Genomic DNA, 12,309 nt, shown 5'->3' on the forward strand with positions numbered 1-12,309 from the left:
GCATCGTTCGCAAATGCAGCTTGAGAAGGTGGGCTTAACGAGAATTTGACAAAGTGGTACACATGTATATGTGTACAGAGCTTGGGTTTGATAAATCCCGTCATTGCGGAATGAATTCCACCACTAGCTGCGTCAGAATAAATGCAGCGAGGTTATCTCGAACAGAAACCGAAGTCGATAACGCTGTTAGACATTTCTCGACAAATGATTCTCGTAGAAATTGTGATGCCTTACACAAAATAGCTGATACCATACAAGAATAGGAAGAAAAGAAAATCAAAACTAAAAAAAAATTGAGCCATTGCACTCTGTGAAGCGGGATGACCAGAGAAGCTGTTTAGCACGCGGCAAAGCGATGACATAGAAATTTGAACAAATGTGCGAACATATTTATTGTCCCCGATCGGTGGGCATCGTGACGATAGGTGTGAGCAATTCTCGCATCACCTCTTGTATAGAATGCGTCCGTCGCGTAAGACAATGAATGACTCATAGCTCCTTAATCAATGATTTATATCACCGTAAATAATACAAAAAATTAGCGCGGGCTTCCCATTACGATAACAGAACAGAAATTAAATTCTACGCGAGGCACGTACCCAAGGGGGGCCCCGCCTCCCCCCCCTCCCCTGCCCGAAATTAAGACGCACACCCCCCCCCCCCTCCCCCCCACTCCCCGCCCACGCCACCTCTTCTCACACACATTCCTAAAGTGCCGCCAAATCAATGTTGAGACTTGGCAGCTATTTCGCGGTCAACACTTTGCTGCCTTTTTCACTCCTTTTGGATGGCGGTAGTTATCGGCGTCTCCTGGGGTGTGAAGGCCAGTTTCCCCATCAATTCGGTGCTCGCGCGATTAACTCGAGGTGCATTCAGTTGTCACCGTCTATTCAACGGTCACGCGCATCGTTGTTGCTTCGTTACTTCAACCTTCTTCGTTTAGACTAACCCAGGGACCGCGAAAGGGATTCAGTTCGTGGTCAGCTGCAGTTTGTATGCACTTGGAACGAGTTGCCGCCAGAGAAAATGCCAATTGCGTTTAACTTTTCTTTTTGTTTCATTATTTCTTCGAATGACGGCTCGCCGCGACGCTGACAGGTCCTTGGAACCATGTGGCAACGATATGGACTGGTTAAGATGGAAAATAAAATAATGCGAGAGAGCGTCCATCATCAAGCCCTGCAATAAACCTTCAACTCATGGGCGATATTACTGTCACCCGTTAACTCGTCTGGTTTTTCCCTAATTGTACAGCTCTTTTCGCGCAAAATTGCGAATTGGAAACAAGAGTCGGAAGCATTTGAGAAATTAAGCGATCCACTAAGGGAGTGGGCCAAGGGAGCAGCCAAACAGGTAGGAAAAGGGAAAATTAATAAATTTAACCCTTGTGTATGAAAATATTTATGGATCAACATGTTTTTATTTAAAAAGGAAGTAGAGAAAACGCCGCCGGAAGTGGAGGACAATTCCGTGTGTTCTGAATTACGCTTCTACAGTTATCATTCGAGCCACCTAACGTAGCCACATCCCTGCTGTGCTTATGTAGGTGCCTTTCCAGCCTTCCGCGGTGGGCGCATACGTGTAGAATCGTAGCTTTCTGCGCCATACGCGGTTGTATGCGACTGGCGGCCACGTATCGTTACGTAAATTCCCAAATAACAATACGAGTCGGTTGTGGCACTTGCTAGAACAGTAAACGAGGGATGTAAAATAACATTGATTGTTCCGCAAATATGTATTTCTGTATCATTCTTCCAGAGCTAATTAAAAAAAAAACGCTTCTATAGTCGGACACAACTTAAGTCTGCAACTTAGCACCCACGCCCTCATAACCGCCAGTCACTGCTCCTCCGCCCCCCGAGGCTGCAAATAATTCTTACTTCAAACTTTTTGTGTTACCCAAATAAGGCGGTAAATACAAAAATAAAATCATTAGCGCGAAATTTTATACCTTTTCCCTCGCCTATCATAGTGGAATGGCGAATGCCTAATCCTTAATTGAAATGAAATAACACTGCTTGCTTCACTACAACTATTTGTTGTGAAGTTTCACTTCAGTTCGCAGTGAAGTTTCATGAGTAAAACGGGTTCAGCAGTGAAATGGACTGCCCCGCAGTCTTTTCAAAAGTGAAATACTCAGACTCCGTACATTTTGTCCCTGTCTGTTGCACACCTCATTGCTTCCGCCGATGAAAAGACTCAAGAACAGCAGACGCTTCGGAGGTTTCAAGTACGACGCCATTTTGAAAAGGCCGCATGACGACGATTTTGTATGCTTCTGTGATTGGCTGGTGGAGTAGTAGAACTCTGCGCGGTCCGTGTGCCTTTGTTGCCAACTGCTGTTCTTTTAAGTTCTGTTCTACTAAAGTAATCTTTATTTTACACTTTTGCTTCTTTACTTGTTCTTGGTAGTGCTCTTCCTGCGCTTCTTTCCTGCGCGGGTCCATTCGACGTGGTTCTTTGCTTGCCAAGTAAATGAGAGGTGTATCGCACGTCGCACCTATCGTACCTATAAAATACACCTTGTTTCATTTCTCTTTTGTGGGTTTACATGTTTTTATGGTGAATGGTGGGCGTTATTCACATTTGTACTAGTAAAGGTACCCCCCCCCCCTCATTTGCATAGAAACGTTACCTTCGGTTGGGTCCCCCCCCCCCCCGAAAAAGATATCCTGGGTACGTGCCTGTTCTACGCTGGAATGATGAGCGGCAACGGGGTCAGCTGTGGAAGAAGACGTGAGTAGTGGCACGAGCGCGTTCACACGGTTGCGCCGAGGCGCGCCAACGAGCTAGTTCGCGGGTTGTTTGCGGACGATGGAAATGGCCTGGCCATACACAGCTTCGCGTGCAAAAAAACGCGTGTTTCATAAATGGTAATAACGTAATATTGACAAAGCAGCACCACTTGAAGCAATAGCATAATTTACCGAATTGTGCGAGAGATAAATATGGCTCACCTTGACGTTTCGCAAATGCCCACGCGTCGCATCACTCCGCGGTATCTGCGCTCTGCGCTGTATCTGCGGAACACGCTGCCCAAGCCGCACAACTTGCCTTGGGTGGCACAAACATGGTGCCTATATTTCGCACCATTATGATCGGGAAACAAGAAAATCTGAAGAACCAAGTGCTGCTTACAACAGCTTGAGGCCTTGGCATTTCGTTGGAAAGACCTTCATCTCCAAGACCTATAGTGATAATTTTTTCGTAATTTTCATGTAATTTTTTGTCGTTCAGATGGAAGCAATGTAAAGTTTTCATATTATTGAAAACATTTCAACCAGAAATAAATAACAGGGCAGAATAACGCACATTTACGTCGGAGAGCGGTGTATGAGCTGCAACTGTTGGAAGCATTGCTTAATGCAACGCGTTAAAACTTTCAAATGTCTTCGTCGAAGAGGACGAGAGAAAGGGCGAGCGACGGTGTACGCTCGGAATGACTTTCGCGGGAAGGAGTGCCTCCATAATGGTAGCATGTTGACACGTATCGCACTGCCCGTGGCATTCGCGGATGAGCGAGAACGCTACTGTGACAAAGGCACGGCGTCATGCTTCAGCGAATCGCATACGCCTGGTTGCGGTGGCATCGCATGTAACAAATAAATGCAAATCCGCTCATTTGCATCGCAACGCAAGGTTGCTCGTGCCTGACATTCAGTACGCTCTCGAGAGAAGTGAAGCAGGACATAGAAAGTGAAGGCCGAAGGAAAGCAGAACACAACGCAACCTCTTCAGTGCTGTCTTATGCTTACTTTTTTTTTTTTATTGCAGAATGCTCGAGAAAGAGGCTGTGGAAACAATGGGAGAAATTGCAACGTGCGGGGTACGACGCAGACGAAGGGAAAAACGTGAAATTGGAACGTCGTGACGCGCACAGATGTGGATACATTTGTTTGTCGGTTGCTTTACGGACAGTGAAAAAGTTGGCGCAGTAGTGCACGTGTCTGGATAGATGATTGTGTATGGGGCCCAGCTCCATAGAATGCCTTTTGTCTCTGTGTATGTTTGAAGAAGAAGCCATTTTTTTTATCCGTTAGCATTCTTATGGTATTCACGCAATTTTCGGGGGGCTATCTATCTTTCCTTGTAAGTGTGTTTCTATCTATACATGTTTATATCTAACCGTTTTCCCGCCTGTCTGGTCAATGGGTAGTTCGTGCTCGAATGGTTGGGGCATCGCGATGATGTGGTGAGGTAACAAAGTTTGAAAACAACCATTGGAATAACTTGGGTGACGGAGCACGTGCTAATGTGCACATCGTGCACATTAACACGTGCACGAAACTCTTTAACGAAACTCTTTCACGCCGACCTGTAGCAATGAGTATGTGCCACTCAGTCTGTGCTGGTCTTCAATAAACCGATTAGATGCCAACTGGAGTCACTGCAGGTATGGGCCAGTAGGTGTGTGCTGTTCTTCAATGAAAGTCTCTTATGCCAACTTGGGTAACTAAGTATGTACCACTAGGAATGCGCCGCCTCTACAATGACGAGAATGATCCCTTAAAATTATGCGATGCTGAGCGGAATCGAATCCTCAAGGAGAGCAACCCGATGTACTATAGCAGGCTGCGCCACAAATGCACTTCGTATGTTCCACTTTTCAATAGACGCCTTTGACGTCAATGGTTTAACGAGCTGCGCCATGAATTCGCTGGGTATGTGCTGTTCCTCAACGAACAATTCACCAACTTGCATGACTGTTCATCTGCCATTAAGTGAGCGGCAAGCCAGGGAACATTTCTCAACGTTTGCAGGCACCGGCACGCCACGCTTCTCGTCTTGAAAGCCGCGCGCGGACTTCCGGGTAGCGCCACTAGATGGCGCAGCGTGTCCAGATAGAAGCGCGAGAGAGGAGTCCCGCTGCAGCACACACCTCATGTATAACTCGTTTTGGCGGTGGCATTACATTGTGTGGCTATGCTGATTCAATGCGAACGCATTACTGTGGACATTCGTCGTGAGATGGGTTCTGCCCAATTTTTAAGTGCCGCTTTGCCTCTTAGGTTTATTGGCCGCCTAATTCTGTGTTGCTTGTCGCACCTGCGTCGCATAATCTCACCCCCCCCCCCCCCCCCCCCCAGCCAGACAAGCAGTAGGCCATTCCTCGACGCATATCAATATTCGCCGCGTTCAAACGTTCAGAACCACATTAAAAAATACACGGTGTTGCGGCCTGTCACGAGCGCAGGAGACGTTGGTGCGCAGCAAGGGCTACCCTTTCGAGGCGCACGAAGTGGCGACGGAGGACGGCTACCTGCTGCAACTGCACCGGGTACGTCACGGCAGGGATGGACACTGCGGCGCCAACGTGACAGGCGGTGCGTGCTGCGGGCGTAAACCCGTGTTCGTCATGACGGGCCTCCTGGCAGACTCTGCCTCCATTGTGCTCGACTTCCCCAAGCAGTCGCTGGGTGAGTCGAGTCGCTGTACCCTGTAATCTTTTTCCCACTCTATCTTTTGCATAATGGGGTGCCAGATTGGGGATAGCTTCGAAATATGTGTGAATGTTTGGAGGATTCCCGTCTGTGGACAATAGGAAAGCGCGTATTTTGCAGGCAATCGGAATTTAACATCAAACGGACGCCAGAATTATAGTCTGGAGCTGCGTTTGTTGAGCAATTGCAGTGGGAGGTACACTATATGCATCATCTTCGCCTACTCGACTACGTGTTTGTCCTAGAATCTGTATGTAGCTTTCTCTATTAATTTATTGTTCACATGCCCGCATGTTTTTCGCACTGGAAAGCATGATTAAAAAGACTAGGAGATAAACTGCAGTTATCGCCGAAGAAATGTGAAGGAAATCATCTCATCACGAATTTTCAGAAACGGAGAAACGACAGTTCCGCAGTACAGCGTAAATTTGGGTTAATAATGCAGCTTTTTATTGTAGAAAATGATGTAATCATTACTTTTTATGTTCATGCTTACGTTTGTTCCGTTCTTATTGCAATATTTCAGGATACGTGTTGGCCGACAACGGATACGACGTTTGGTTGGGAAACGTCCGTGGTAACACCTACGGAAAAAAACACAAGAATTTGGACGTGAAATCAAAGAAGTTTTGGAATTTCTCGTAAGCACAATGTTATCGTTTTCTAACAGCCTTCTCTATGTGTAGCCGTGAGGAAAAGTATACACAGCAAGGAGTCGCGCCGAAAAAAAACAGTTTCTTTGTAATTACTATGCATAACCTGAACTTGGCGACTGCAGTGGCTACGAATCCAATTAGTGGGTGCAGTTAACGAGTGCACAATGTGAAGTTTGGACTGCAGTCCTCATTTTGATGTCACATTTGCAGGCAGAAGAGAAAATCACTTTTATTGCTGCCATCCCTGGTCCCTGCACTCTTGCTCAAGAGTGTGCACGAATTACGCTACCCGTGTCTTAAGCGGATGTCAACAATGGTGAAAGTGCGTGCAATTTAAAAGGCAAATGCAGCTACATTTTTGCGTTGAAGTTCGAGGGCATCACGTAAGCCCAAGTTATCACTTGGGCTTACGCATCAAGTTATCACTAAGTTTTATTGCATCACAGAAATCGCAAAGCGCCCACCAGGGAGCATACTACGTCGATATTTCAATATAAATTTGCAGTGACATAGGCATTACAAATTAAAGTATAAATACTTAAATAGTAGCCGAGCCCCTGCATAGTTCTTTCAGCGCACTAACCAACAAACATTTTGATTCATTTCGGGCTTCGTGTGGAGAACGAACTAATACTGTACGAGTATGTCTCGCGTAATAAACAGCTTTACGGGATGTTGTGAGCGGAGGGGACATGGTATCTATGAACTGAGTGCGGTACGGCAAGGTACCTGGGGCAGTAGAAATTGGGATCAAAGTGCGGGAACGATTGGGGCAAGAAAGATTGAGCATCTTGTAAGAACTCATGAAGATTCGATAACAGATGCAAGATCGCCTTAGAGCAGTCGTATTTCTATCACGGCAGAAAGACAAGAGCGGAGTTAATTCTTTAGAAACAAAAATATTTAAGATTCGGTGAAAACCGTAAAATCTCCCAAGGTGACACTGGGTTGAAACCTAGTAGTGGAGCGCAGAAACATACAAGGGGACAAATAACGGGGATAGACACAAGGACACTAGAAACAGGTGACACATTACAGATAGTCCGTTATTATATCTCGCTGGGTTGAAGACTGCTAGGAAATATCCCTATCGATGGCATACAATTTCGTCTAATGCCCGGGGGACGTGTTCAGAAATTTCATTTTCTGAAGAGGTCGTAATATGCCGAGGTGGTCCCTCATCTCATTGTATACGAGCTTGAAAAAAATATTTAGGTTAAAAGGGCGGCTACATTTAGCGTAGTTTCAGTGAATAACAGATATAGCACGTTCTACCATCGTGCTGAAGAGCGGCTGTAGCTTGAGTACAGCTTCATATTTTGCAGTTACATGAACAGTGATGAGGATAGAAATCTCACTAGGGGAACAATTTTTGACATTCTGCAACGTTTAAGTACGTCCCCAGAATAAGCGCCTGTGATAATATTACAGCATCTCGAGCTCCATTAAAGATAAAACAGCAGTGGCGGTGGGGCGTTGCGAAGCGAAAGCACGGATTGTATGGCATTTCCGTGCGCTTTAGTTTGCTGTGTGCATGAAACTTTCCCAAAAGTTCTCAAGCTCAAAGTTCAGGTACTTTCAAGTTCAATATCACCTCTCGTTAACGCGATGCTTCGTATGCTAGGCCAGCACCATTTCACTTACGTCAGTCAGTGGGTCGGTTGCTTAGTATCTCGCACTATATACGTGTGTTTCTGTTTAGGGAATGTTTGTTCCAATTAACGAAGGTAAGAACATTGTAAATTGCGATGACGGCGCTATAACACCAGGGTGATCACATACAAATAACGGAGCATTTACATATACATCACGTTTTCACCGAAATGTCCGAGTCCGCACGATCTCGCATCATATTACTATTCGAACCAATAGAACACACGGTAGCACATACACGAATGGTGACGTTAAATACTTGATGTCGAAGGTATAACAAGTGCATGAACGCTTTGTGCAGTTGACAATTTGCCAGAGTCAGTTTCCATAACTAGTGGTGATGGCATGAAATATGCTTATAGAAAAAAGTCAGGAAAATTCCGCAGTGGACTAGTTAGTTGGACGTACTTAAAGGGAAGCTGAAACACTTTTCGAAAAAAATGAGTTCCCTGCGGCATTCTACAGTTTTGAGTCCCCTGGAGACGAATATCTGGTTCAAAAAGTGCGGAAACAAACGCAAGCGGCTGTTTTTTTATGAAAACGCGCACCAGCGCCTCAGGGCATCGCGCGAACGCCGCTGTTGCCCGTGATTGGTCGGGGCCGCTGTGACGTCATTCGCGGCAGTCGCCGGTCGGCGCCGCCGTTTCAGTGTAGCACGCTGTTCTGTTCTGGCTTCGTAGGCGAGTTGTAAGCATTGTGGAACGTTCTCGTTGTCTCGGACAGCTTGTATTTTCGCCGTACGTGTTCGAACCGACAGCCGATACGGAAAACGATGGCGGCAACGGCGGCAACGACGATGTTGCGTATGCCAACAGCGAGAGGGATGTGTGCACCTTCTCGCGCGTTGGAAATCTTAGCTGGTACGTATGTTTTTTTTTCATGTAGCTGCACGTTCCAATGACGGGAGAAAAAATGCGCTTAAGTGTCACTGGGAACTTTCTGCTGGAAGGATGCCGAAGCACTAACTTCTTATTAGATTGTAAACACGGGTACAATTCCGCGATGTCAAGCACCTTGCCGCTGCTTGTCTAAAGTCCCGTGGTTTTTTGAGTGTTGATACACGATCGCGAACATCAGTGCCGCGTTTCAAAGCGCGCACATGCAGTGCTGCGAGGTACAGTAATGGAAGTTGCTTATCATACACATCCAGAGATGGCCAGAGGTATTATATGTGCAATATTCATACTATGGTTCGACGACTTTGCGATTGTGGCTCGATCAAGAATCGGTATGTGTGCTCCATGCTAGTGTTGACATAAAGATATTGGGAAGTTTTAGCACCGCCGTGTGGTAAACACGATAACTGCAACCGTACGTCGAATGTCACTAGGCACCCGCCGTGGTTGCTCAGTGGCTATGGTGTTGGGCTGCTGAGCACGAGGTCGCGGGATCGAATCCCGGCCACGGCGGCCGCATTTCGATGGGGGCGAAATGCGAAAACACCCGTGTGCTTAGATTTAGGTGCACGTTAAAGAACCCCAGGTGGTCAAAATTACCGGAGTCCTCCACTACGGCGTGCCTCATAATCAGAAAGTGGTTTTCGCACGTAAAACCCCAAATATTATTATTATTAATGTCACAGGCAAGCCTATACTCCATTTCATACCTCAGGTGCAACGCTGTGGAAGCTACGCACGAAGTCCGGTCACCAAAATTTATTACTGCGCGCGTTTCCGTCTATGCTTCGCAGCGTGCCAGTGGCGTTTGCTCGCGCGAGCATGCACGTGAAGCTGCCGCGACGGGCTGCAATTAAACAATGCCGAAGAGAAAATTGATTTAAAAGAGCGTGTTAGCAGCCGTATAAGTACATTGATTGTTTCTATGGGTAAATTCTTTCTTTTCATTCAGAACTGAGCTTATATATGGAAAATTTTCTAAAACATCGGGTCAAGAAACACCGAACTTTTTTTAAGTGCGAACGCAGCCACTGCAAGAAGTATCTCAAGCTTCCACAGCGTTGCACCTGATGTATGAAACGGAGTGTAGCAACGCTAGCAATAACGCGTTTCCGCATTTGTCGTAAGGCTATCCGGCTATCGCGGAAATTGTCCGAGCACAGCACAGTTGATTTCGTCGGCACGAACTTATCTCTCCTCACCGCATGGATCCACTGCGCTGCAAGCTTCTTGTCCTTCGGGAACCTGTGAAACACCACATCGTCTCGCCTGCCTGTGTTCGCGCAGCCGAATGCTGCACAGAACGAGGGCATGTTGGGCGCCCTTGGCTGTGGGCACTCACGCAGCACAGAAGGAAAGAACAGTTTACGAAAATCGCAAAAGAAAACAAATGTGAGCGGCGGCGGCGGCAAAGCTCTCGTAGCGTCGTTCAGTAAAGCGAAGGACGGAAAGAGGCATGCCAGCACGCCGGTCCGGCAGCTCGGTCCCCGCGAATGACGTCACTCTCGCCGGTTCTCTCCTCTGGCAACCACCTCACCCGGCGCTCCGGGAAGCGATGGGGGCGTGTCCGCGGGGATGATTTAGAAAGCGATTTCCGCCCATTATTTTAACAAAACGAAGAAAAAAATTTTGGAACCGTAAATTATTAGGTCTGTTCTTCCCAATCCCAGCAATTCATTGAAATTGAAAACCGTTACAGCTTCCCTTTAACACTGTTGCGTGGAGCGACGAAGGGCAGGACTTGAGCGAGAAAACAACACACGACACCTTGCGCTCAGGTGTCGTGCGTTGTTTTCTCCCTCAAGTCCTGTCCCTTCGTCGCTCTGCGCAACAGTACTAAGTAAAAGAAGTCGGATGCGTACGGGAGCAAGCTCACACAGAAATCGCAAGTACAGACTCTATACATAACCCAACACCCAATAAGTGCGCGTAGTTGTGGACCTATGGATATTCAAGCTATACGCGCACCAGATACAAGCTCCAGCAAAGCGGTCTGCATAAGCACTGCATGTTGACCTGCATGTTGACTTGCGATTCGCTGATGATATTGCCTTGATTAGTAACTTAGGGGACCAATTGCAATCCATGCTCACTGACCTGGCGGGCAAAGCAGAAGGGTGGGTCTAAAAATTAGTCTGCAGAAAACTAAAGTACTGTTTATCAGTCTGGGAAGAGAACAGCAGTTTACGATAGGTAACGAGGCACTGGAAGCGGTAAGGGATACGTCTACATAGCACAGGTAGTGGCCGCAGATTCGGATCATGAGACCGAAATAATTAGAAGAATAAGAATGGGCTGGGTTGCGTTTGGCAGGCATTCTCAGATCATGAATCATGAGGTTGCCATTATCCCTCAAGAGAAAAGTGTATAACAGCTGTGCCTTACTAGTACTCACGTACGGGGCAGAAACCTGGAGGCTTACGAAAAGGGTTCTGCTTAAACTGAGGACGACGCAACGAGCTACGCAAATAAGAATGATAGGTGTAACGTTAAGGGATAAGAAAAGAACAGATTGGGTGAGGGAACAAAGGCAAGTTAATGACATCTTAGTTGAAATCAAGAAAATGAAATGGGCATGCGCAGGACATGTAATGAGGAGGGAAGATAACCGATGGTCATTAAGGGTTACGGACTTTATTCCAAGGGAAGGGAAGCGTCGCAGGGGACGGCAGAAAGTTAGGTCGGTGGATGAGATTAAGAAGTTTGCAGGGACAACATGGCCACAATTAGTACATGACCGGGTTAGTTGGAGAAGTTTGGGAGAGGCCTTTGCCCTGCAGCGGGCGTAACCAGGCTGATGATGATGATGTTGACCTCCAAAGTAGCGCCACTGAGCGAACTATGTTGTGTCCATGAAACAATGAACCTCTGAATGAAATAGCGCCCGATATTCAACACTTTCTTAGAACTTCGAAATTTTTTAAACTTGGCCTACGCCCACTTTCGGGGCCGTTGCATAGTAGCCAGTATGTATACTCCCGTTTTCGGCGAATCCTCGGAGTGTGCATCTGCCATGGTGACAAATGGATTACAGAAGCCCCAAATTTACTTTATGCAGGCAGTCGGCCGTCTCTGCAATGAGCGTCTCTACAGCAAAATGACTTGTATAACAAAGGAATAATTCTGTCCTGGTTCAATTGCGAGCGGGGCGCTAATCGACTTTTACAGCGAAGTAACCTGTACAACGCATGATTTGAGAGGCCTTAAGCATTTCTTTATATAGGCATTCGACTGTACCTGTGCTGTATCACGAGGGGTCTATAACGCATATGTCGTCCATCTCTCTACATACACCTCTGCGGGACATTCTTTCATCGATAAACGTTGAAGAGCGCCTTCCTTTATGTGACGTCGCTGCGTCGGTGTCACACAGTGTGCATCGGCATGGACTAGTGTTTGCATACAGGAGAGCTTGTGAACGTGTAAATGCTTAAAAGCACGAACACTGGATGATGATAATGTGCTGACACGTGCCGTGCATAAATAAGAAATTGGATTTTACGCGTTACGGGAAATGAAAATAAAGATAATTTCATGCATGGGGTCTAGTTATACATGATATAATTAAACATTCACAATAGCTTCACTTCACAAAGATTCCAACATGCGTGTTGGATCTTCATAACGTTGTTTATTATGAGACATTTACCTAACCTTAACCAG

General features: G+C 46.6%; 1 protein-coding gene across 3 annotated transcripts in view; it reads left to right on the forward strand.

Moving 5' to 3' along the window:
• The window catches only part of LOC142573125 (lipase 3-like), a 124,813-nt gene that overhangs the window by 60,689 nt on the left and 51,815 nt on the right, over window positions 1–12,309 (forward strand). For all 3 annotated transcript variants that reach the window (XM_075682651.1, XM_075682649.1, XM_075682650.1), the window contains exons 2-3: window positions 5,195–5,417; window positions 5,968–6,082. In XM_075682651.1, the coding sequence (XP_075538766.1) occupies window positions 5,357–5,417; window positions 5,968–6,082 (176 nt within the window). In that variant the 5' untranslated portion in view covers window positions 5,195–5,356. The remainder of the gene's footprint in view (window positions 1–5,194; window positions 5,418–5,967; window positions 6,083–12,309) is intronic.

Source organism: Dermacentor variabilis, chromosome 2 (assembly GCF_050947875.1).
Source record: "Dermacentor variabilis isolate Ectoservices chromosome 2, ASM5094787v1, whole genome shotgun sequence".
In the NCBI taxonomy this organism is placed as follows: domain Eukaryota; kingdom Metazoa; phylum Arthropoda; class Arachnida; order Ixodida; family Ixodidae; genus Dermacentor; species Dermacentor variabilis.